The sequence below is a fragment of the Octopus sinensis genome, linkage group LG1, assembly GCF_006345805.1.
Source record: "Octopus sinensis linkage group LG1, ASM634580v1, whole genome shotgun sequence".
Classification (NCBI taxonomy): domain Eukaryota; kingdom Metazoa; phylum Mollusca; class Cephalopoda; order Octopoda; family Octopodidae; genus Octopus; species Octopus sinensis.
Window position 1 is genome coordinate 92,467,183 of NC_042997.1, and position 24,510 is coordinate 92,491,692.

General features: G+C 34.5%; 1 protein-coding gene across 1 annotated transcript in view; it reads right to left on the minus strand.

Annotated features, from left to right (window-relative positions):
• Positions 1–3,438: 3,438 nt before the first annotated feature.
• The window catches only part of LOC115218849 (acidic mammalian chitinase), a 32,441-nt gene continuing 11,369 nt past the window's right edge, over positions 3,439–24,510 (minus strand). Inside the window, exons 3-11 of the mRNA XM_029788801.2 lie at positions 24,011–24,182; positions 18,824–19,076; positions 17,179–17,282; positions 15,490–15,577; positions 13,887–14,072; positions 8,734–8,856; positions 8,259–8,389; positions 6,338–6,417; positions 3,439–4,978 (exon numbers count right to left, since the gene is read on the minus strand). Of these exons, the coding sequence (XP_029644661.1) occupies positions 4,770–4,978; positions 6,338–6,417; positions 8,259–8,389; positions 8,734–8,856; positions 13,887–14,072; positions 15,490–15,577; positions 17,179–17,282; positions 18,824–19,076; positions 24,011–24,182 (1,346 nt within the window). The 3' untranslated portion in view covers positions 3,439–4,769. The remainder of the gene's footprint in view (positions 4,979–6,337; positions 6,418–8,258; positions 8,390–8,733; positions 8,857–13,886; positions 14,073–15,489; positions 15,578–17,178; positions 17,283–18,823; positions 19,077–24,010; positions 24,183–24,510) is intronic.

The window sequence follows — 24,510 nt, forward strand, 5'->3', positions numbered from 1 at the left end:
AAATAAAAGTATGTCATATTTACGAGGGACGTTCAATAAGTAATGCCCCTGACCCACTTGCAGTTGTTTGATCTAGCTGAAATTTTGCATGTTCAATTATTTATATCTCTATAGATTAAGTGGCAAATTACAGCTCTGAACTAATTGTGGTTTCTGATTTACAGATGTTTGAACTGAGTCAAGTGTGAAATGGAGCCTGTTGAGTGTCGAGCAGTGATCCGGTTTTTGTATTTGAAAGGACGCACACCACGGGAGACTTTTGATGAAATGAAAGTAACTTATGGTGATGATGCCCCATCATATGACCTTGTAAAACGCTGGCATCGTGAATTCAAACATGATCGGAACTCTGTGGAAACAGCTCCCAGATCTGGTCGCTCCCCTTCTGCCATTGATGAGGCATCTGTCCGTCAAGTTGAGGCTGCCATTTTGGAAGATCGACGCATAACTATTCGCCAAATAGCCCATGATGTCAAGATTAGTACCGGGTCTGTGGAAACTATCATTCATGACCATTTGCATATGCAAGGTGTCTGCCAGATGGATTCCCAGGTTGCTCACACCTTTCCAGAAGCAAGAACGCGTCGAGTGCTCGAGGATGAATTTGGAGATGTGCCAAGAAGATGAGTCAAAATTTTTCAAAAGACTGATTACACAGGATGAAACCTGGGTCTATCACTGTGATCCAGAGACCAAAGCCCAGTCAATGCAGTGGAAGCACCGTGACTCACCTCCTCCAAAGAAGGCAAGGGTGCAGCCCTCCGCTGGCATGGTCATGCTCACAGTCTTCTGGGACCAGGACGGAGTAGTGATGACAGATTTTCTGGCAAAGGGTACCACAATTACAGGAGCCTATTATGCTTCACTTTTGAGGAAATTAAGAGAAGCTATCAAAATCAAGAGGCGGGGCAAGATCAGCAAAGGAATCCTCCTCCTGCAGGACAACGCTCCGGTCCACAACTCGCATGTCGCCAGATCAGAAGTACAGGCGTGCGGCTATGAACTCCTCCCACATCCCCCCTACTCTCCTGACCTTTCACCCTCTGATTTTCACCTCTTCCCAGCCATGAAGTTGTTTTTGAAAGGAAAGCGTTTCCCAGATGATGCAGCCTTGATTTCTGAAGTCACGTCATGGTTGGAGGACCAAGCTGGGGTCTTCTACAAAAACGGTCTCCAGAGCTGCATCAAACGATGGGAGAAATGCGTAACTCTGGGTGGTTCCTATGTGAAAAAAGACTAATAACTGTGCCAAGTTTCGTTGCTCTACTGCTATGGGAAGTGGGTCAGGGGCATTACTTATTGAACGCCCCTCGTATAAGCACAATAGACGGATCTATTCCATCTGAATTACAGATTATTAGATTAAGTCTTTTAAACTAAACAGTTTGAAATTTCGTATACGAGTAGAATTTCTCACGTAGAACATGGTTTACTCTGAATAGTTTTGACAAAATTTCGTATTTTAGAAGTTATCTCGTGTTAAAGTTGTCGTATTTGGGTAATTTTAACCAATCAATGACGTGTATTTAACTGAAGCAATGTACTGCTGTTTGCGGAAGAGCAACAACTTATAGGTCATCTCTACAAAATGCATTTGGATATTTTTACTTATTGCCTGTGATTATTTTCACCACTTTGTTCTATTTTATTTTTGTATACTTACCTGCGTTAATTTCGGGATTTATTTTCACCAACTTTTGTTTACTTGTCTGCGGTAATTTGTATGTGTTACACCTGCCTGGTTATTTTTTTATATGCACCTTTGCCCGAACTGTGTATGTACTGCCATGGAATCTTACTGTGCATTTGAAAGTTTAATATTCAGCATTAAAATCAATTTAATCTTTATCCGTTTGTATTGTTTTTCTTTTTGTGTACATCATATACATGCCTCGCTATTGGTTAGGTTAGGGTTAGAGCTATGGTTTAGAATTAGAGTTAGATAGCATGCTAAAGTGTAAATGGCCACGTATACTGTATGCTGAAGTGGCACTAAAGATTAATTGAAACAGATTATCTATCAAAAATTAAGTCATGAAAGGGTTAGCAGCATCAACACGCTTTACTTCACATTTCTATGTTTCTGAGGGCAATGAAATAAAATACTAGATAAGTACTGGGTCAATATAGCTGACTTATTGTGTCCTTCTATAAAATTTCTTCCCTTGTATCTTTGTTAGAAATTCTTATTAATACTATTATTTAGTACAAGCAAGAGAAAAAATGGCGTTTAGAGATCATCTGCAGGCTTTATAAAAAATTAGATTTTCACGCTTAAATTACAAATCCGCTTCCACTTTACCATGTGGAAAATTTGACTGAAATCGGGCAAAAGGCGTCCAATCTAGACACCCAAGTGTCCCCCAAAATCAATAAAATCCTTGTTTTCACACCAAAGCAACAACTGTAGCGCCCCAAAACGTCTTCCAATCAATTTCTCACCTCAAGTTACCCCCTCCTGTAAATTTTAATCCCCTTCCAGCCCCATTTAAACCTCATTTTACATAAAAATTTGTATCAACGTTTGCCTTCTTCATTTTATGGATTAGATTGTTTTACTTGTTTCGGTATTATAACCCGATTTCATTCGAGTCTACGCGGGCCACATTTTAAAACATGAGGAATTTTACTCTAGAGGGCATGCCTTTCAGTTGAGCAAACTCAAAGTTACCATGCAAACTCGCAAGCACTTTTAACATAGGTGTGCATATTTTCAGCTCAATCTGACCACATATGTACACATTATATATATATATACATACACATTAAATATGTACATAAATATACGCATTATATATACGTCTACACACACACACACACACGTATATATATAGATGAATACACTTTATATATATACACATATAGATATGTATATACATTATATATATATTTATATAGACACACATATATATTAATTAACACGATATTATGATTAATAATATTTGTTAGATTGTGCGGTGGTGGTGGGCGATAATAATTCACCGTTCTAAAAGACTTGTGGCGGCTGTCAACGCTTTCTCTCTATAGATAGACAGACGTACAGTGAAAGAGGTGGTGAGAGAAAGAGTGACAGAGAGACGGCGAAGCTGTCAAACGTCGTTATAGAGAGAAAGTGGAGGACAGGAAGGAAAGAGAGAGACGGTGGAAGACAGGGTGATATGCGAAAGAGGGAAACGACAAACACTTGTCAAAGTGTGGGTTTTGTTGCCCTAGTAACCACAGCTTTTGAGATAGAGATTTCTAACCTAGTCCACTCACTTCTTCGCCTCATTTTACATGTCCCTGTAAATTTTGGAGCCAATCCGATCCCATCTAGTGCCCCTTAACCCGTTCCAATCCCAAAATGAGACAAAGAAACTTTTCGCATTTCAGCTTTATAGATATTGATTACTAAAAATAAAAACAAAACAAAACAAAAAAACAAACAAAAAACAAAAGTGAGCAGAATTGGTTTTAATTTTAAACACGTTTGATAATGCATGGTATAATTATGTATGTGGGGATGTGTAAATTTACATATAGATAAGTGTGTGTGTGTGTGTGTGTGCGTGTGTGTTTATGTTAATTTGTTGCGTTGATGATGGTAAATATTGTTTTGAAAAGTAAAGACAGTTACAAGGACCTAAATATGAAGTGTAAATCATTGTCTCTTAGAATTTACATTTTTTTCACATTCATTACATAATTACAAAGATGAACAAGTATATACATTGGTTCCCAACGAAAAGATGGGGGTTTATATAGCAACACCAACCCAAGTATGCTTATATAGAGTACTTGGAAATAATTTATATGGTTCAGTGACGAAATTGATAATATATATTGTTGAATCATTAAACGTATTTCAGAATTGTTTCAGTATAATTCCTAAAAGCTTTTTGGTTATCAGATGTTAAAACAGCACCTGCTATATCCTTACAATAACTATTTTAGTAGTACTGTAACTGATATACTATTACTGCTGTGATATCACAATTTTATATCATTACAATAACTTCTATATCGTTAAAATTTCTTATAAAACTACTCTTCAGGAAATAATAAAAATATTACAGGAAACAATATTTTTTACATTAGTTCTTATATAACCATAACGGCAACTATATTGTTATGACACAAACTATTTCCTTACATTGACAGTTATATCTTTTCAATAAATATTGTTACAATGAATACTGCAACTACTACCATAACAATTTAAAAAATGTGAAGTTGTTACAACGGCTGTCACATCGTTAAAATGATTGTCTTATGTTACAGAATTCATCATTTCTTCACATTTACTGTCGTTATGTAACAGTCTTACAACAATCTTCATGTTTAAATAACTGTACAATTCTTATATCGAGCTAAGACTACAGCAATACTGTTACATCAATCGTTACAATTACAGCAATTGCAATATCTGTTGTATTTTTAAATGTCTTGATTTTACAGCAGTTTTTATAATATTATAACAATCATTAGCCATTATATCGTTATATCTACATATGATTAAAGCCCTGTTGTCCCATGTATATCTTAAATAATTTATTGTTAATAAAATGCAACAGCAGGACAATTAAAACCTGTTACTTTATAGTCTAACATAAATTATAAGTTTACTTCATCAGAGATGAACTATTTGAAATGGAAATTTATTCAGTACATGAACCTGGTGTAAAGCAATGTGAGCATTCGTTTAACAAATACTACAAAAGAAACATAGACTTGGATTGATGTGTAACAAAGTTTGTACAGTAAATAATACAGTAAACAGAATAACGGCACTATTTCCCAAGTTGACCAGGGAAACGGAAACAATGTACATTTTGTGGCCAGTCACATTTCATAGTCTGATGGTTGAAGAGGAGATAAGACGGACATCTTAATATTTTGGCATATAACTCTTCGCATAGAATGAAGCAACGGCAGTCATAAAGATATAAAAACATTCCTCGTAAGTGACCACAATATAAAGGGACTGATGTAAAATAATCTGAAAAGAAATGGAAAAAAAGTATGAATATAGATTTAATGGTTTTGAATGTAGACACATGGACACAAATTTTGGCACTGAGCGGAATTTGAATAATAATAATAATAATAATAATAATAATAATAATAACAATAACAATAATAATAAAGTTGACCAGGACAGAATTTGAGCTCAGAACGTAGAGACAGACAAAATTCCGCTAAGCATCTTGCCTGGATTGCAAACGATTCTGCCAGCTCGCCTTCTGTATAATAATAATAATTGGGATTTCCCAGTCTAAACAGATCAGGTACTAGAGCATAACAGACTAGATCTAGTGGTGATGGACAAGGTGCACCACATTTGTTATATAGTTGATATTGCATGCCCCTTTGACCCATGAATAGTCAAGAAGGAAAGTGAAAAGATAGATAAGTACAATCCTCTTAAATACGAAATAGTCCAGCTATGGAAAAGGAAGAAGGTGAAGATAGTGCCAATTATTGTTTGGTCCTTGGGAACAGTATCAAAAGGTATCAAGGGGAATATAAAGGAAATTGGAATTGAGTGCCCAGTAGAACTTTTAAAAAAGGTTTGCCTCCTTGGCACTGCCAGAGTAATCAGGAATATATTAGATAGCCAAAACGAACGGTTAGCATGGCACCGTAGGCTACGGGTAGCAAGCCCGCTTCGCATGCATGACCATAGGAGCTCCAACAAAACCTGTGATAAAGTGAAATAATTATAATAATAAATGCCCTGATACAGTATCAGGCAGTGGCTCCCATGGCATCTGATCTTAACTGACTAGAAGTGTTAAGATATTTTGTCTTGGTATAGATGGCCTACAGCAAATATTTTGCTTAATACCACAAGTTTACCCGTCAGTTGCTTGAGTTTAACCAGTTGAGCATGTCCCTGAGTGGCTGACGATAAGTGCATGTCTGTTCACAAGCAGGAAACGTCAGAGCCATGTATTCAGAGGAATTCTCTGGGGTTTGAATAATTCACCTCTAGGAATATAGGAATTCCGTTCATTACCCTAAAACAACTCTTATTCAGGGATCTTTTGAGCAGGGTAGGCCACTTTACTTGGAGAAAATTCTAACTGGGCTCCACCTAAAAGGTCATGCACTGTTTATCATGATACGAGGTCACCATGTTCTGCACATATGGTTGTGATGCATGTTCCTGGTGTACCCTTATCAGACAGGTATACTGGGCTTCGTATATTAGTACACTAGTGTCACTTTGATGGCATGCGTTGCTCTCTTACTCTATAATAACAGTAATAATTGTTTCTACTACAGGCACATGACCGGAAATTTTGTGGGGAATAATAATAATAATAATAATAATAATAATAATAGAAAGACTTACCACAAGTGTTTCTAACTGGTGTAACTGATGTGCTTGTTGTTGTTATAGGTTGATATGTTGGATGTGTTATTGGTGGAACTCTACAAATGTATGAAAGAAAAATCTTTTAATATGCAAAAAGACTGAAGCTTAAGCAAAACGAAGTATATCTTGATATAAACATAGGTATGTATCAGGAAGACAGATTTCTTTTGATTTTGAGGAGGTACCCAACACTGATTTTTAAGAAAGTACCCAACACTGATTTTTAAGAAAGGAGTTGTTTGTTGATTGAATTCCACTTATTTTCTTCTCACATTTTTAACATTGAAACACGATGAAAAAGTGCAGTCATTTCAGGCTGGATTTCATCTTGCAGCTATGAACCATTGGGTCAAATGCTACAGTTCATTAAAAATTGTCTGTCTGTCTTTCTGTCTGGTTGTTTGCCCCTCTCTCTTTTTACACAAACACACACACACACATTTTGCTTTATGCATATACTCCTATACAAACACACACAATACCTCCCATACACATATCTTAGATACAATTGTTGCAGAAATTATCTTAATTACGGCTACCAAATTTTGTCGCAGACATCTTTTCTTTCAACGGCATTTAAGTAACAGTTACAAACTATTCATTAATCTCATTAACCTTCAGGGCTATTACTACAATTTACACTCCCTTCATTGTTGTTATTATTATTATTATTATTATTATTATTATTATTATTATTATTATTATTATTATTATTTTTATTATTATTGAATGAGAGTGCATGCCATCAAAGTGACACTGGGGTAAAATATATAAAGCCCAGTATACCCATTGTGACTACTTGTCTGATAAGGGTACACCAGGCACATGCATCACAACCATATGTGCAAACAGCGCATGACCTTGTAGGTGGGACCCAATTAGAATTTTTTTCAGAGCGAGTAGTTCATCTCGCTCAAAATGTCCCTGAATAAGGGTTTAAGGATATTGAACAAAACACTCATGTTTCCAAAGGTGAATTATCCAAACCCCAAAGAATTCCTCTCAGCACATGGGTATGATACCACCCCTACTACTTCTGCTCATGATCAGAGATGCACATATCGTCAGCCACTAAGGGACATCTATATTTCACTTTTTTCATCCATTGGAATGTAGCCATGCAGAGATACCGTCTTGGAGGGTTTATCCGAACAGATTGACTCCAGTATTTTTACAGTCTGATATTTATTCTATCGGTTTCATTTTTTGAACCACTAGGATACAGGGACGTAAACAAACCAATGATAATTGTCCAGCGGTTGAGGGGAAAACTTCAACACAAAGGCACTCTCCCATATATATATATATATATATATATATATATATATATTATATATATATATATATATATATATATATACACACAACGGACATCCAGAAAGTTTCTGGATACCAAGTTTACTCAGAAGGCATTGGTCAGCTTGGGGATATAACAGATGACACTTGTTCAATGTGCAGTGCAGTGAGACTTTATCAAAAATCATGTAGATGGAAAGCAAGCTTCTTAACTACAAACTCATGCCTGCGCAAAAAAAAAAAAAAAAAGATCTGAACACTTTCTCTGTATATAAAATCTTTTATGATTAGGCACACACGAGTAATTTATGTTATGCTGATGAGATCTAACAGAGCAAAATATGTCCATAGTTGTCTTTTTCCTGCATCAAAGAACATACCTTCCCAACAGCATGAAAATTAAATTTTGAGAAATCAATTTCCAATTAATTTCGTGGGATTATTTCCTCTTTTACTTTGAGTCTCTTACAAGTGCCTCTAGGTTTTTGATTTATTTCTCCAGCTATGAGGACATTTCCACTTACTTAAGAATTCTTTTGCTTACATCATTCAGTACATCACCTTATATATAATACATATAACTTTAAATAAATTGACTTACCCTCCTTTTAATACATTGTTTATTGTGGTTAACAATGGATATTTTCCGTTGCCGCACTTGTTGCTAAAATCGTCTTCATCAAGGGCCCAAAACATTGCTCCAAGAAGTCCTTTTTCTATAATATATCTTGACTGCAATAAAATTTATGGAAAAGTATTATTTATATGTAGGGGTTGGCGATGACATATATAAATATTTATAGATATGGTACCTAATTTTTTTTTGGTAGTAGTAATAGTAGTAGTAGTAGATGTTGATAATTAAGATGTGAGCTCCAGTTGATTCATGATCGACCAAGCCTATCATTAAAATTGGATTATCTTGTCTAAAGGCTACAAGATAATCCAATTGGGGGAATTTTTGCATGATGATAGAGAGCAGAATAAGAGAAATTTGGTTATTATTTTTAGCATATATGTTGGACGCAGGCAATGAATTATTATGGGAAACAATAAATGCTCAAAGAAATACCCACCTTTTCTCGAAAACTTTGCATATCATCATAACCAACCCATTGGTTGCCTGAACGAGCAGTGGGGACACCTTCTTTGCTTAACCATTCGCGGATCCAGTTGTTGTTACGAATATTTAGGCAAATCTGAAAGAAAAAATATATAATAAAAATAAATATCAAACAAGAAAGTAACGATATCACACACTTATATAATGCTCTCATTTGTTGATTCAATTAACTCGTATGCTAGGAGGTGCTGAAAAGTCCCTAGCTTTAAGCGTATTGCGAAAGTCCTGGTAGGAGGCCCAAACTTCCAAGTTCTTTTACAGGGCTTAGGAAAACTGAAGGACTGCTTCAACAAATGAGTGAATCTGAGAGGAGAATCCGTTGAATAAAATCGCAATTAACTGATCCTCCTGTATTTTCTTTCACTTAAAGCCAGAAACTTTTCAGCAACCCCTCGTGTATAAGTGTAAGTTTTTTCACCAGATCTGAATTATTGAAAGGAAACGGAAGTAGCTTTGCAGCTCAAAGAAATGTGTTGCTAGGAAATAGCTGAAGTCGCATGCGTCAGCTTGGCGTACTTTCTATTTTTGACATTCCTGGACGTATTAATAACACGCTCCAAACATGGATTCAGGACATCCGTATACCGCAAGCCGACCTTCACTGGACGATATCTCAACTTCAATTCCCACCAGCCATACAGTGTAAAGAGAGGGATTACTCAGTGCCTAAAACGTCGAGTAAAGAATATAAGAAGCGATCGTGATATCTACCATGAAGAAATGATCAAGCTCAGTAACAATCTGTTAAGCAACAACTATCCCGAAAACATACTATCCACTCCAATCATGAAGAAAAGAGAGAATGAAACCAATAAACTGTCCACGGTCTGTCTACCCTCTGTAAAAGACTTCTCCGAAAAGATACAAAAGATATGCGGCCCGTATGACACCAGGACAGTATTGAAGAGTAATACAACACTTCGCAAATATCTCCTTCGAGTAAAACCACCAACAGAAGAGAATATGATCAAAAACTGTGTGCAACTCCATCCCATGCAGCTGTGGTAAGTTATACAAAGGCGAAACATGGTGCCGCTTCAAAATAAGAGTAGAGGAACATCACAAAGCTGTGACACGAGGAGATAAATCGGGTATAGCTGATCATGTATGGAAAAATGGAGAACCACCTTCCCCTGTGGGATGAAGTTAAAATAAAAGACAGCGAACACCACTGGAAATATGAAAACTAAAAGAGGCAGCACATATGTTAGTACACAACAACCCCCTAAGCAGACCGATTGCAGATATGAATAGCATATGGGAACTGGTATTAAGGAAGGATAGGAAAATATTTGATTTATCAGCCCTAAAATTCACTCCACGAGCATACGGCGTAGAGGTTAAGAGCGCGGGCTACTAACCCCAACATTCCGAGTTCGATTCCAGTGACCTGAATAATAATAACATCGAAAAATACCTCAAGAATGAGAACCCAAGTTCAAAATTTCCCCAAGAAATGTGTTAACAACAAACAAGATGAGGACAAATATCCGTCAAATGTAAGTAATGAAAATACATTTAATATTTACAATGAGTATAATAGACTTTAAAAGTTTCGTTAATGCCGGCTCACACAAGTACATCTTCCCGCATTGGAAGATATACATATGCACATATACACCCCGCTCATATACTTATGTGCTTTTCACACATTAAATGCATTAACACGCGTACAAACAACCCGACACATAATTACATACAACATCCTAACAATAATATCTCAGTCACAGAAACTTTATTCTTTATCTTTTACTTGTTTCAGTCATTAGACTGCGGCTGTGCTGGGGCACCGCCTTGAGAATTTTTCAATCGAATAAATCAATCCTAGTACTATTCTTTTAAAACCTGGTACCTATTCTATCGATCTCTTTACCGAATCGATCTCTTAAGATTTATACTTATTCCGTCGATCTCTTTACGGAGACGTAAACACACCAACATTCGTTGTCAAGCGGTAGTGGGAAACAAACATAGATACAAAGATAGACAAACAGTTTCTGTCGACCTTATCCACTCACAAAGCTTTGATCCGTGGCTATCGTAGAAAACTCTTGGAACCATGTGGTAGGATTGAACCCAGAACCATGAGGTTGGGGAGCAAGCTTCTTACCACACAGCCACACTGCACCTACAGAATCTGAGTTGATATCTTAACGTAACAAATGAAAGCGCAGGGGACATGAAAGCCTTCTTGCGTTCTCTCCAGTAGCTGACAGGAGAATGCAAGAACATGTGATTATATGGGTATATACTTTATCCGACGTAGATGTGATTAGATGGGTTCCTTAGTTATGTATGACACCTATTTTAGTAGAGAAAAAATATAATTGGTTGAATTGATTCAAGTATAGTTTTCGTCAACTCTGAAAGGATGAAAATAGATCTCTATGTGATTCGAAAGCAGAAACATTAACTACCTAAATAGATAATATAAAAAAAGATCTTGTCTTACAAATTCATCACACTAAACATACTGTAAGTTAAAACTTGAAAGTATCTGAGAAGACAAAAGGAAACTCGTAATGCCTTTTTCAAGAACATGTATGTTGTAGATGACCGGCAATGGTCTTTGATACTTTTCAGGAGCTTGATAAATACAAAGGAATTTAGAGAAGAGGGCAAATGAGTTTGAATGACGTTCATGCTTCTCAGAAGAGTCATAGTGTTGCAAATAGTTACATACAGAGACCGTACATAGCCCACTGTTGGATTGTTTCTACTTTACTGAAATGGATAAATTTTATTTGCAATCACACTTCTCTGAAGTTGATAAAGAAATAGACATAGGAGAATTAACGTGGGGATTCTTGTGTTATAGAAAATCTAAGTAAACTTGCTATTTATCTTACATGAATAATAGACAAACTTCCACAATGCCTGTTCTTTTAATGAAATGATTGTGTAAAAGAAAGGCGCAAGATCAATGAATATCAGATAACAATAACTCTTTGTGTATATAAATGTATATGTCTATAAACACCAAACACACAAAACCACATATGAGATGCATTGTGTGTGCGCGCAGACGTGATTTCCATATGAAAATTTAAATTTGCAGAACAAAAGATTGCGCAAAGATGAACAAGGAAAATGCTTAAGAAGCTATTGTTGGAAGAAACTATTTAAATGACAATAGAGATTAGCAATAAATACTCACTCATAGCTCATTTACATACACGTACACATCTATGTATGCACGTGTTTCTGTGTGTGTGTGTGTGCATTTATATATATATATGTATATAAATATATATATATATATATATGTATATGTATATATATATATATATATATATATACACACACGCACACGCATATATATATAAAACATTCATATATACATACATGTATATACTTATATATATATATCTATATATATATATATACATGTGTATATATACATACATGTGTGTGTGTATATATACATATATATATATATACATATAATAATATAAATAATATATATATATGCATATATACATACGTATATGTACATACATCTATACGTATATATATATATATATATATATATATGCATATGTGGGCACAGGATATCACGAAACGTTTACAACAAAAAATATGAAGTACGAATACATGGAATATGAACTATTTTTTCAAACAACGAAAGACACAAATGGAAAACAAGAAAAACAACACAAGAAAATCACTTCATCAGTTGTTGGCTGTTTTTTGAGTATTTAACAACAAGATACGCTATATATATACATATATGTGTGTGTATATATATATGTATATATATATATATATATATATATATATTATATATATATATATATATATATAACAGAATGAAATAAAAATCCTAGGCTGTGAAAGATTTCAGAACATTTATAAAGATAAGGTCTTACGGTGAGTATTACCTACACGTTTGGATCTTCTTGATACCATTACCTCTCAAAACCTATATATATATATTACACACACACACACACACACACACCACACACACACACACACACACGCACACACACACACACACACATACATATATATATATATATATATATATATATATACATACATATATATATATACATACATACACGTACGTATGTCTGTATGTACACATGCACGTATGTATGTATGCATTATGAAAATATGCGTTTGTATGCGTGATGGTACGTGTTCAGATTTTGGAGACATAATCTCTGATAGTGTTATGAAAATTAGTATTTGAACAATGTCAGGTGTAAAGCATGGACATCTCCCAAGCCCATTCTTTCTTGGGTATCAGATCCAAGTATCCAATCAGTTTAAGTTATATTTGTGCAGCTTCTTTCTTAGGCAATAGGTCTTAAAGGGTATAGGTGTAAGAAGTTACATTGATCTTTGAATTTTGCTGGTACTTATATTATTATTTCTGATTTTATGAAACCAACAATTGAGCCAAAAGGTGTAATTTGTAAAACAGAGCAAGGAATTGGTAACTAAACTCCATATTCTATTTACTCTGCTTCTCTATTGTCTCTTCGGTTTCATATATAGTAGTTATTTTTGATACATCTATTGTGGATGTATTATGAATATATTATACATATATAATATCGTCCCAATTCTTCATTCATGAAGACGCATGTCTTGATCAAATTAGCAAAGTTTTGAGTAGAATGAATCGACAGTTTGAGGACGTTCTGTTATATTTTAAACTATTGTGATTATGAAAGGCGAAGAATCTTGAACAAACATCAAAATGGCCGACAATATATCTTAGAAGTTGCTCCCCCTGTTATATTGATAAAAAACAAACACTAACCTATAACAATTTTGCTAGTTTTTGAAAAAGGCTAATTCATAAAGTAATGTATTGAATGTAGAGCCCGGAATAGTAGGATTATAGTGCTTATTCTAAATTTATGGTAGCAATCTTTAATCGACATTGATTGTTTTTTCTACGGCTTAACAAAAATGGATGAAAAAAGCTGCCAATGAAGGCATATGTAATTGAAATATAAACTGAGCAAGTTCTTTGCTTAAAGGATTGCTACTTGGAAAAAATATAAAATACGAAATGAAGGAAATTTAAAAAGATTCTAACATTGTTACTAATTCAGTTGAAATGATTTATATATATAGAAATCAGCTTACTTCGTAGTACGCGAGGAATCCTTTCTCTCGAGTATATTTCCCTGCTTGGCCACCTCCAGCAACAGGAGCATCAACTCCGTACAACTCAGAATCTACCAAAGTGAAAGATCGTCCATACGCTGGTAAACCTAAAGTAAGTTTATTTGCTGGCACACCATTTCGGATATAGAAGTCAACTGTTTCATGCTGAAAAGTTGAAAAGACCAAATATTACTATGCATGACATTTTTAATTGAGAGAACTAGAGAGAGAGAGAGAGAGAGAGAGAGAGAGAGAGAGAGAGAGAGAGAGAGAGAGAGAGAGAGAGAGAGAGAGAGAAATATACGCATGGGGAGAAACAGAGACAGAAACTAAAAAAAAACAGAGAGGAACAGAAGAGTGTCCACGTTTGTGAATGAGAGTGTAATATTATAAGTACTGCTGTGTTATGCGACGAATTACATACTAAAAGGCATTTAATCTGGCACTTTATTGTTCTTGCTACTATACCACCTTCTAGAACTGTTTTTACTTGAGGCACTCTATGAAGCAGAGAAAATACTTGGCGCATTTTGGCACATTTTTGTGTATACAGTCATATTTTTTGTGTATACAATGCCTTTCTGAAAGTATTGTGAATTTTAGGATATAAATACAGATAATTTTAACCTTAGAAAATCAAGGACTTACTTCATTATTCAATAAAAGAAGCATACTTATCAAGACTGTATATTTTGAATTTCAGGTATTTCTCAAATTTTCAGAATAAAATCTTATCATTTTGTAGGTTTACCTTGTTAAATACTGTGACACACTAATATGCCGTTGCGTACCGACTGGAAATCTCTACTCTTGAATGTTTTACTAGTTGGTCATTTCATTACCATTACACTCTCTTTTTCTTTTTAGTTGTTTCAGTCATTTGACTGCGGCCATGCTGGAGCACCACCTTTAGTCGAGCAAATCGACCCCAGAACTTATTCTTTGTAAGCCTAGTACTTATTCTATCGGTCTCTTTTGCCGAACCGCTAAGCTACGGGGACGTAAACATACCAGCATCAGTTGTTAAGCGATGTTGGGGGGGGGGACAAACACACACACACACACACACACATACACACACACACACACACACATATATATATATATACAACGGGCTTCCTTCAGTTTCCGTCTACCAAATCCACTCACAAGGCTTTGGTCAGCCCGAGGCTATAGTAGAAGACACTTGCCCAAGGTGCCACGCAGTGGACTGAGCCCGGAACCATCTGGTTCGTAAGCAAGCTACTTTCCACACAGCCATTCCTGTTATCAATGTCACTGACAAAAGTGGGAAAGTTAGGGGTGACACGACAAGTAATATTTACTGTATTTTTGACTGAGAAAAAAAAAAGATTTTTTTATAAATGTTCACTACCTTACAAAATCTATATTAGCAAAGCAAAAGACCTCTACGTGCACTAAAAACACTATAACATATTCAGAACACTATTTCAGAATGGCTTCAAACAGGTAGGGAGAAAATAATGATAAATCAGAAATTATTTATTCCACCCCACCCCTATAGTTTCCTCTGAGTAAATTTGAAACTTTTAGAGAAATATCAGATGATAATAATATTTACTATTTCTGAATTAGGACTGCAAAGACCAGCTTTCTGTTCCCATTGTCCATGATAATCGTATGTCATTAAATTTATGAAGTCTAAATACCTACAAAGGAAAACAAAATGTATATTAGATAATATAATCCAAATATAAACGGCAACAAGAATATTGAAGTCATTCAAACAGAATGTTGAGGCGGTTAGCACCTCTTACTAGCAATGATTTCATCTTTTCTACTAGAAAAAACAAAACAAAATATTTTACCTCATAAAACCTAACTGAAGTCGAATAAAAGATCTGATAGATATTTAAGAAACATTATTGCCAGGGATGTGGTTACATGACTCAGCCCTTTTTTACGGGAATTTATACCAGTAAATGTAAGAATATAACAGTTCATAGTCCAATAAAGCTGTGTATTTATTGATCAAATCCACCTATTTAAAACTATTGTGTTATTTTTCCACAACTGAAATGTTATTTCTTAAAACAATATTTAGATATTCTTTTCTACTCCTGACACAAGGTCCAACATTCTTGAGGTGGGGGCCAATCGATTAAATCGACCCCAGTATGCAACTGGTACCCAATTTATCGATCCCGAAAGGATTAAAGGTGAAGTCGACCTCGGCGGAATTCGAACTCAGAACATAAAGACAGACGAAATACTGCTAAGCATTTCGCCCGGCGTGCTAACGTTTCTGCCAGCTCGCCGCCTTAACAATATTTAGATATTGAAAGAGGTTAGCATTATCTTTACAATGATATTTGTATTATGATATAAACATAATCATTAGAAGTGTCACGAGTGTCTAAGAAAAAAAAAAAAAGGAAAGAAAAAACCTAACCCCGAACCGTTCTATCTGACAGAATCTGAATCTAGTTCTTACTCCCATTTGAAACTATTTTATTTCACTTACACTGGCTGCTAATACCTTTAAGAAAGCCATGGATGACATCTTTCATTACGTCTCTCTATTAGTCAAAATTTTTGTTTGATTTTAAAAATATCAATTGAAATTTCTTTCATCTATTTTAAAAAGTGGGATATAGATTTGATTAATTTTAAGATCAAACCGATCCTGATAACGGTATGGGTTACAAATATGCATACTGATCAATATTTCTATGGCAGCCAAAAATCCCTCGAATCAAATGATGCCTTTAAAAAGAGGAAGGATATATTCAATAGTATAGACACGTTCGGTAATGTAGCCCTAAAAAAAAAAAAAGACTTGATGGTCTTTGCTGAAACGCTTTTGATCATTGGCTTGCGCGATGAGTATGCACTTGAGCAAAAACCGCTGAAATTCCTGACAACGAAGTCGTCAAATTTTGCCGCTATGACCCATTTACTGGATTACAGGTTTCAACTGAACACTTCTTGTATCAGCAAGCATTCGACAGATACAGCATAAATGTTTTAGAGAAAACCAGCAATTAAAACGAGATAGAGAAATTAATTCAATACTACTATCTAGATGGAGCATTAAATAAACACATTAAAATAAATACATTTTCAGCGATCTTTCTGTAGATAAACCATGAATAATTTTGATAAGATCAATTATTAATAGTGCATAGAGATGTTAACGTATATGTTTATTTACATACATAAAGCAAACATATAAAACGCAAGCGATTTTTAAAAGATAAAAAAATCATTAAAAATGATTTATTTTATCAAAAGAAAAAAAATTACTTACTGTGCAAGAACTGGAATATTATAATATTGAAGTGAAAAATGTGTGTTTGCTGAAAGAGCTGCGGTCAGTAGCAAGCCTTCTCTCTGGTACGCTGGTCGCAATGTCTGGCAAGACAATTAGAAAAATGAATACAGTGAATAAATAAATCACATTAAATTCATGGTTTTCGTTTCCCCCATCCCAAACATTGCTGTGTTTTGTTAAACCTTGAAGCGATTTAGATAAATATGGTATCAATGTATACGGAAATCAAAGATGTTACATTGCAAAAATATACTTTACTAGTGTACATAATTGATTATGAAAAACAAGACAAGGAAACCTAAAAGCAAATCATGGGAAATAATTTGCACAGAATTATTGAACTACTACATTAGGTAGACAATATAAACATGTAAAGTAAGGTTTTATGCCTAAGTAGTTTCGGTAGCCATTTCTCTAAGTAGAAACAAGAGAATAGGCAAGGAAAAGAAATATAAGATTTTAAATCTTGCAAAGAAGGGTAAATTTGATAAGGAAGGCAAATGAATAAATAAATAGAAATATATTTCACAATTTCCTCCTTCGGCAATATCTATAATCTGATCTTATTTACATAACTACTTAAAAAACAAAAACATATCTAGTTTTATGGATAGTGACACACTCAGAACCAATGGTAAGGCGTTTATCTTTTAGCGCGATCTGGTACCAATTTCTAACTGCTTATTAAGCCGAGGTACCCAGTGTCATACAGTTTTGAACAGACTACACATGATCAGTCAGTTAAATACTTGGCTACACCGTTTCTCGCTGCAAATCTGTGAAGCAGAAATAGTTTAAATTGTGTCTGCAGTTTTCAGTTTGTGTGGGTAATTTAACGTAATTACAATTTCATATTTTCGATCATTGAGGAAGTAATAATCATTTCCAATTTAGCCTCGAGACTATTCATTTTAAGGGAGAGGTTAGTTGACACCATTGACTTCTGTATATGACTGGTACTGAGATGCATTGTATATGTTCAGTTACACTCAGAGAATACAACGCTGCATGTTGAAATAGAAATCGGAGATAAGATTCACCCGCTCTCTATCACTGTTGTTCTATCTCTCCCATACATTCAGTCAGATCCTATTTTATTCATACGACATACATCGAAAACCGAACATCTCTATTTTAGCAAATTTTTCTCACGCCTGTTCGTAAACATAGACGAGGAAATGGATCTTTACCTTTTGACCTAAAGATTTAAAAAATAATCTTTTGTAACTAAACACTTTCAAACTTCGGACACTGGCAGAATGTGTCATATAAAACATGTTTTACTCTTAGTTACAAAAAATATTTTTTAAATCTGTAGGTCAAAAGGTAAAGATCCGAGGGAATTTTAATAGACATTTTCAACTTCAAAAACTTTAATGCTGTCTTTTTACATTATTTTATTTCCTCTAGGTTTAAAAATATAAGTATTACAGTAATCATACATATAGTCGGTAGGCTTCCGATGGTCTATGTTAAGACGAATCGGATTGCAAATAAAAGTTCTGTGAAGTAAAAAAGGCATGAATTTTATCCCACATCTTACCAACATGTACATTTTCGTTTGCATTTCCATATCACAATGAAAATTACGTTTAATTATAGAACTGAGTGGTGTACCTACCCGTATTAACTGGGAAAAGCCTTCTCTGTCAGTTGGTTTACCTCCACGTTTGGTTGGGTATTCCCAGTCAATATCAAGGCCATCAAAACCATATTTTCGGAGAAATTTAATAGAGTTCGTTAAAAAGGCGTTAATATTCTGCTGAGAAGATACCAACTGGGAAAAGGCTGGAGATCGAGCGTTCCAGCCTCCAACTGCGATTGAGACTTTTAGGTTGGGATTTCGTTTTTTGAGATCGAGAACACGGCTAATGCTGAAAGAAATATTTTGATATAAACCATGAGCAATAAAATATTACATAAAGAACTTGAACTTTATTATCTTTAGTGTTTTGTTTTCTATAGAATGAATAAGTTTTGAAATATCACGTGTAACATGAAAACGAATAAAAATCATGAACTGCTAGTTGTTATTAAACATTTTTTGCTGTAGTTATTTTGAAATTACCTTTCAGGCCTTTTGTCTTTCAAGAACAGCACTGAAGAAGACATGTTACCGTATCAGTTTTAAACACCCTGAGACTCTGGAAATACTTTCTGAAAATCATTAAAAAATTCGCAGTTTTCAAATATTTCAAAACTGGATTTACTATTATGAAGCCCTAGTGTGATAGACTGGAGAGACATATATTTATCATCGAATGATATTAAGTTGGTATAATCTTGTACGTCGATGTGTGTGTGTATATATATATATACACACTTACACACACAGACACCTATTTTTGTGCCTTTTCCAACTTTATTTACGTTTTCAACCATAACTTTTGATTTTTATGGACGCTTAACTCCTTTCCAACTATATATATGTGTATATATATATATATATATATATATATATATATATATATATATATAATATATATATATATATATATATATATATATATATATATATATATATTCTCAACGTTAATACTTGAGAATACCAACAGCAGCATACAGCAATTTAGATGTCAATTATCAGTCAATTTTCTCTCGTCCAATTTATAAAAGAAAAAGAAAATATCTTAGAACCCCTCTCAAAGCAAAATAACACTTAATGAGGTGGCTTGCCTACGTCGCCTGTCACTATAAGATATATTATTTCTTCAGAAAACTGAATTTTGCGATACAATATAAACAATACAAACGTATGTATGGTAACGATTCCAGAGAAAGGTATATTTTTCTTCCAGCGAGTAGTATTTTCAAATGGTGTTTTACTTATAATTGTCATTGCTGACATAATGGTAAGAGAAGACGAAATAGGTTGTTAGTAAGACGTGATGTGTTAACACTTTATTTTTGACGTGTAGAGAGATATCGTAGAGAGTTTTACACGAAGCGAAATCACCCAGACAGTCTCGTGTCTCCAGTAACAAAAGAAAAACAAAAAACAAAAAAAACATAAGACTTTAAACGTGCAGACAGACAGCATACTTTGAAATAGTCAAACATCATGTGAAATAGGTCGGTATCTGATATACCTCGTGTCATAATTAATAATCAGAATGGATTGATCGATTCATTAATTCTATTAATTCTGAAATTATTTTTCTGGGCGCCAGTTTTGCCATATTATGAATAATAGATTCTCACAAGAGGATTTGTTCTCTGCATTATATGGGAGACTAAATAATTGTATGAATCCTGCTGCATAAGACCGGAAGCTGCAGCTGTCTACGTTTCAAATGATGCAAAGACAACATCCGTATAGCAAACATTAGCTAATTCAGTGTTAACATATCTAATTTAGCGAGTATTAAATACGTTAACACTAACTTAACTAGTTTTTCATTCTGATGGTGTCGCGAATTATTTTGTGTCTAAAATATTCTTTTCCTACACCAAATTTTGCACTAATTATTTGTCTGCTAACTTGTTTTTCTCGTTATTGCGTCAGTAAGGAAGGCTATGTTCCATTAATGAGGTCTTAACAAGACCGAAATACATCCCTGTAATCTTACCGAAAAATGAAAATATATCAGTCATTGACTAACATTGTCTTTCCTTCAACACGCAAATATTTGTAATTAGCACCCTGCATTAAGTATATGAGCTCTAACTTTATTTAGTTTAAATGACTCTTAGCGTTTTTGAGAAAAGCTTATATTTAGGAAGTTATTTCACGTTAAGATTGTAGTATTTCGGTAATTTCAACCAATCAATGACGTGTATTCAGCTGAATAAAATTATTGCTGTTGTTTGTCAACAAGAACTTCCGGCGGTGTATATTACGTTTGTCACTCTTATTTATGACAACCCTAATCCTAAAACCCTAACCTTAACCCTAAAACCTTAACCCTAACCCTAAAACCTTAACCCTAACCCTAAAACCTTAAGGCTAAAAACCAATACAAACGCACGAACGATGTCATAAATAACAGTGACAAACGAAAAATACACCGCCGATAGTTGTTGTTGACGAACAACAGCAGTAATTTTATTCAGCTGAATACACATCATTGATTGGTTGAAATTACCGATATATGACAACCTTAACGTGAAATAACCTCCTAAATATAAGCTTTTCTTAAAAACGCTAAGAGTAAAAGATGTTTTATATGACACATTCTACCAGTGTCGGAAGTTTAAAAGTGCTTATTTACAAAAAATTATTATTTAAATCTGTCGGTCAAAAGGTAAAGATCCCTTACTTTTACAAGCTATGTAGAGTTGATGAAGGTACGCGAGCCAATGACATCTCGGCCTGTAGACAAGGATGCGAATAATTTGTCCAAAAGCGACTCATGTTTCTTAAATTAGTTTAGCATGTCATGAAATCTACCATTAACGTATGTTTTAAATTTTTGATGATTGGTGAGATTTTATATTAGTAGTGATCTCTAGAGAAACCGGTAGTCTCTACTCCTGATACATAAAACTAAAACTATAGCTGGCACTCGCAAACAACTATGACTTCGAAGCATGCACCCTGTTTTCGCTTATTGTTTTAGGTACCCTTGTGGTTGCAACCTGGAGAGTCTCTCTCTCTCTCTTGACTAGCTGGAACATCCAGCATGTGATAGCTGAAGGAAGAACGGGGCAAGATCAACATCTCACCGGCATTTGTTTATAACTGGTTAGTCTGGATAAACATGAAACGAAATTTCTTGTTCAAAACGCAACCGCCCGGTCTAGGAATCAGTTTCAACCTTGTTGCAAGTCCAATACCCTAATGTGCGTGCAAGTGTGCGTGTTTACGTCAAATTATAATAAAAACTATGTAACATTATTCTTATACTGAAGAATTACTCAATATTTTTTACTAGAATACATGTGTATTATACTTTTACGAGATGATGGGTAACAAATTGAGTCTTTCTGATTCTGTGTATGTGTGTGTGTGTGTGTGCGTGTGTGTAGTATTGCCTGTTACCATGCCCAATATGTACACTCATCCTACACCTCTTCTATTGACTCTGTTTCTCTTTCTTTTATGCTTTTTACCCTCTCTATACAATGTAAACCGTGACCGATCAACCGACCGACCAACCAACCATCACATATTCAACCTATTATACTATTATCTATCTATCTATCTATCTATCTATCTATCTATCTATCTATCTATCTATCTATCTATCTATATATATATATATATATATACATACACATGTATATATACATGTATGTATAAATATGTGTATATGTATATATATATATATATATATATATATATATATATATATATATATATATATACAAACATACATACAGGTATACATGCATACATCATCTACTTTATGCCATAGACAGACCCCACTCAGACATGAAATGGGAAGAGGTTGCTATTAATGTGTTAAACTGTTACAATGTGCTTATTTGCTGGAAAGATAACATATCTTTATTGTTAAGTGTTAACGATATAATAATCTAGAATATTTCCACCCAACACTTGAACGAAACTACATCATTTGCGCTACCTTTCATATTTTAATCTTCCGGAGAAAGTTGCTTTTTTGTTACTTGTTTTTTAGTGTTATTGAGCTTACACATACATACAAAAACACGAACACCCTTCCCGCCACTCGCTCACATTCGCGCAAACATTACACGCATACATCGCGTAAACATATGTACATGCATATGTTTGTATGCAACTGGAACTTTCTATGTATGCTTTACAGTAGTGAACGAATGTTTCAATGTGTTCACAAACATCGACATATAAAAATGATACTGATACCTATATCTATATAGTTACGTCAACGAAAATATCTTTATTTGAGGAGAGGGAGAGGCCATAAAAGTATGAACGTATATACATAATTACACACACATACACAGAATTATGCATACATGGTCTTGTATTTATATACATAATCATGTACATGAGCGTGTATGTTTATTTTTCTATTACCCCTAGTTTCTCTAGCTATATATTAATTCCTGTATGACGCTCAAGAATGTACAGAAAATATAGATTTGGATAAGGATAAAGTAATATATCCGTGCCTGTGGTTTTATGATGTACATGATAATGTTGCATATAATAACAGTAACAGGGCGTGTATCTGTTTACTTAGTTTATTTTCTGGCGTTGCTATGTCATTTCTTTTCATCTGAGTAATTTTAACGCTGCATGTAACTTGAAAACCGTTAATACTCTTTCGCGCGTGCATGCGTGAGATTGTGCGTGTTTGTGTGTATGTATTGTGTGTGTGTGTGTGTGTGTGGTGTGTGTGTGTGTGATTGTGTGTGTGTGTGTGTGTGCGTGTGTACATGAGAACAACTCAGGTCTCATACACAAACATTTTGCTAGATCCTTTCATATAAAAATGTTTACTCTTAAGAACACTTTTTCCTGTTAGCAATGTAGACAAAAAGGGTGTAAACACACCAGGTCAGTTTGCAGTGCTCTCTACCCGGGTCAATGGAAGTTTACATTTCGGAGCAGTTATCTCCTCCTCAGCATCGAACACTGAAAACAGTGGCAAGTTTGCACTGACTGCAAAACACTAGGTCTCTCAAGAGAACGAGAAATAATTCTGTTTTGGAATAGTGGATCTCGAAGCACATTAAGATGTGGGTTTGTGTCCTTCGGGAAGCTTTCAATTTTTCAGTCCAAAATGGTTTTTCACCCCAATATTATTAATAATTTATGCGCTTCGAGAGCCATTTTTCAAAAAGATAAAAAAACACGTTCTCTCGTATACACAATATAAGTCGTAGATAATAATAAAAATAAAAAATGAGAACTTACAGAGCGTCATCGTTCCATTCCACTTTATGGATTTCGTTTCCAACAACTTTCCCAAAGGCGTAGTTGATATGTGTACATAATGTCGGATCGATGTCTTCAGGGAAAAACTTCCCCCCCGGAGCGCGATACTGTGACCAATTGGTGAAGTAACACACTATATAGTAACTCCAAACTGAAACAGATACAACGTTTGTTGATAAGATATTCTGTTGGTTTATAAGTTTTTCATTAAAAATAACTGGATTTTTTAAAAATTAAATAATACAATTGTTTCTAATTTCAGCACACTGTCAGCAATTTGGGAGGCGGGTTTAGCCAATCATATCGAACCAGTACATGTTTAGTACTTTATTTTATCGACGCGAAAGGATGACAAATTTAACTTCAGTGAGATTTGAACTCAGAATTTAGAGCTGGAACAAGCCGCAAGGCCTTTTTTTCCCGACGTTGTTACGATTCTGCTAACCCATCACCTTTAATATTACTGATATGTATGCATA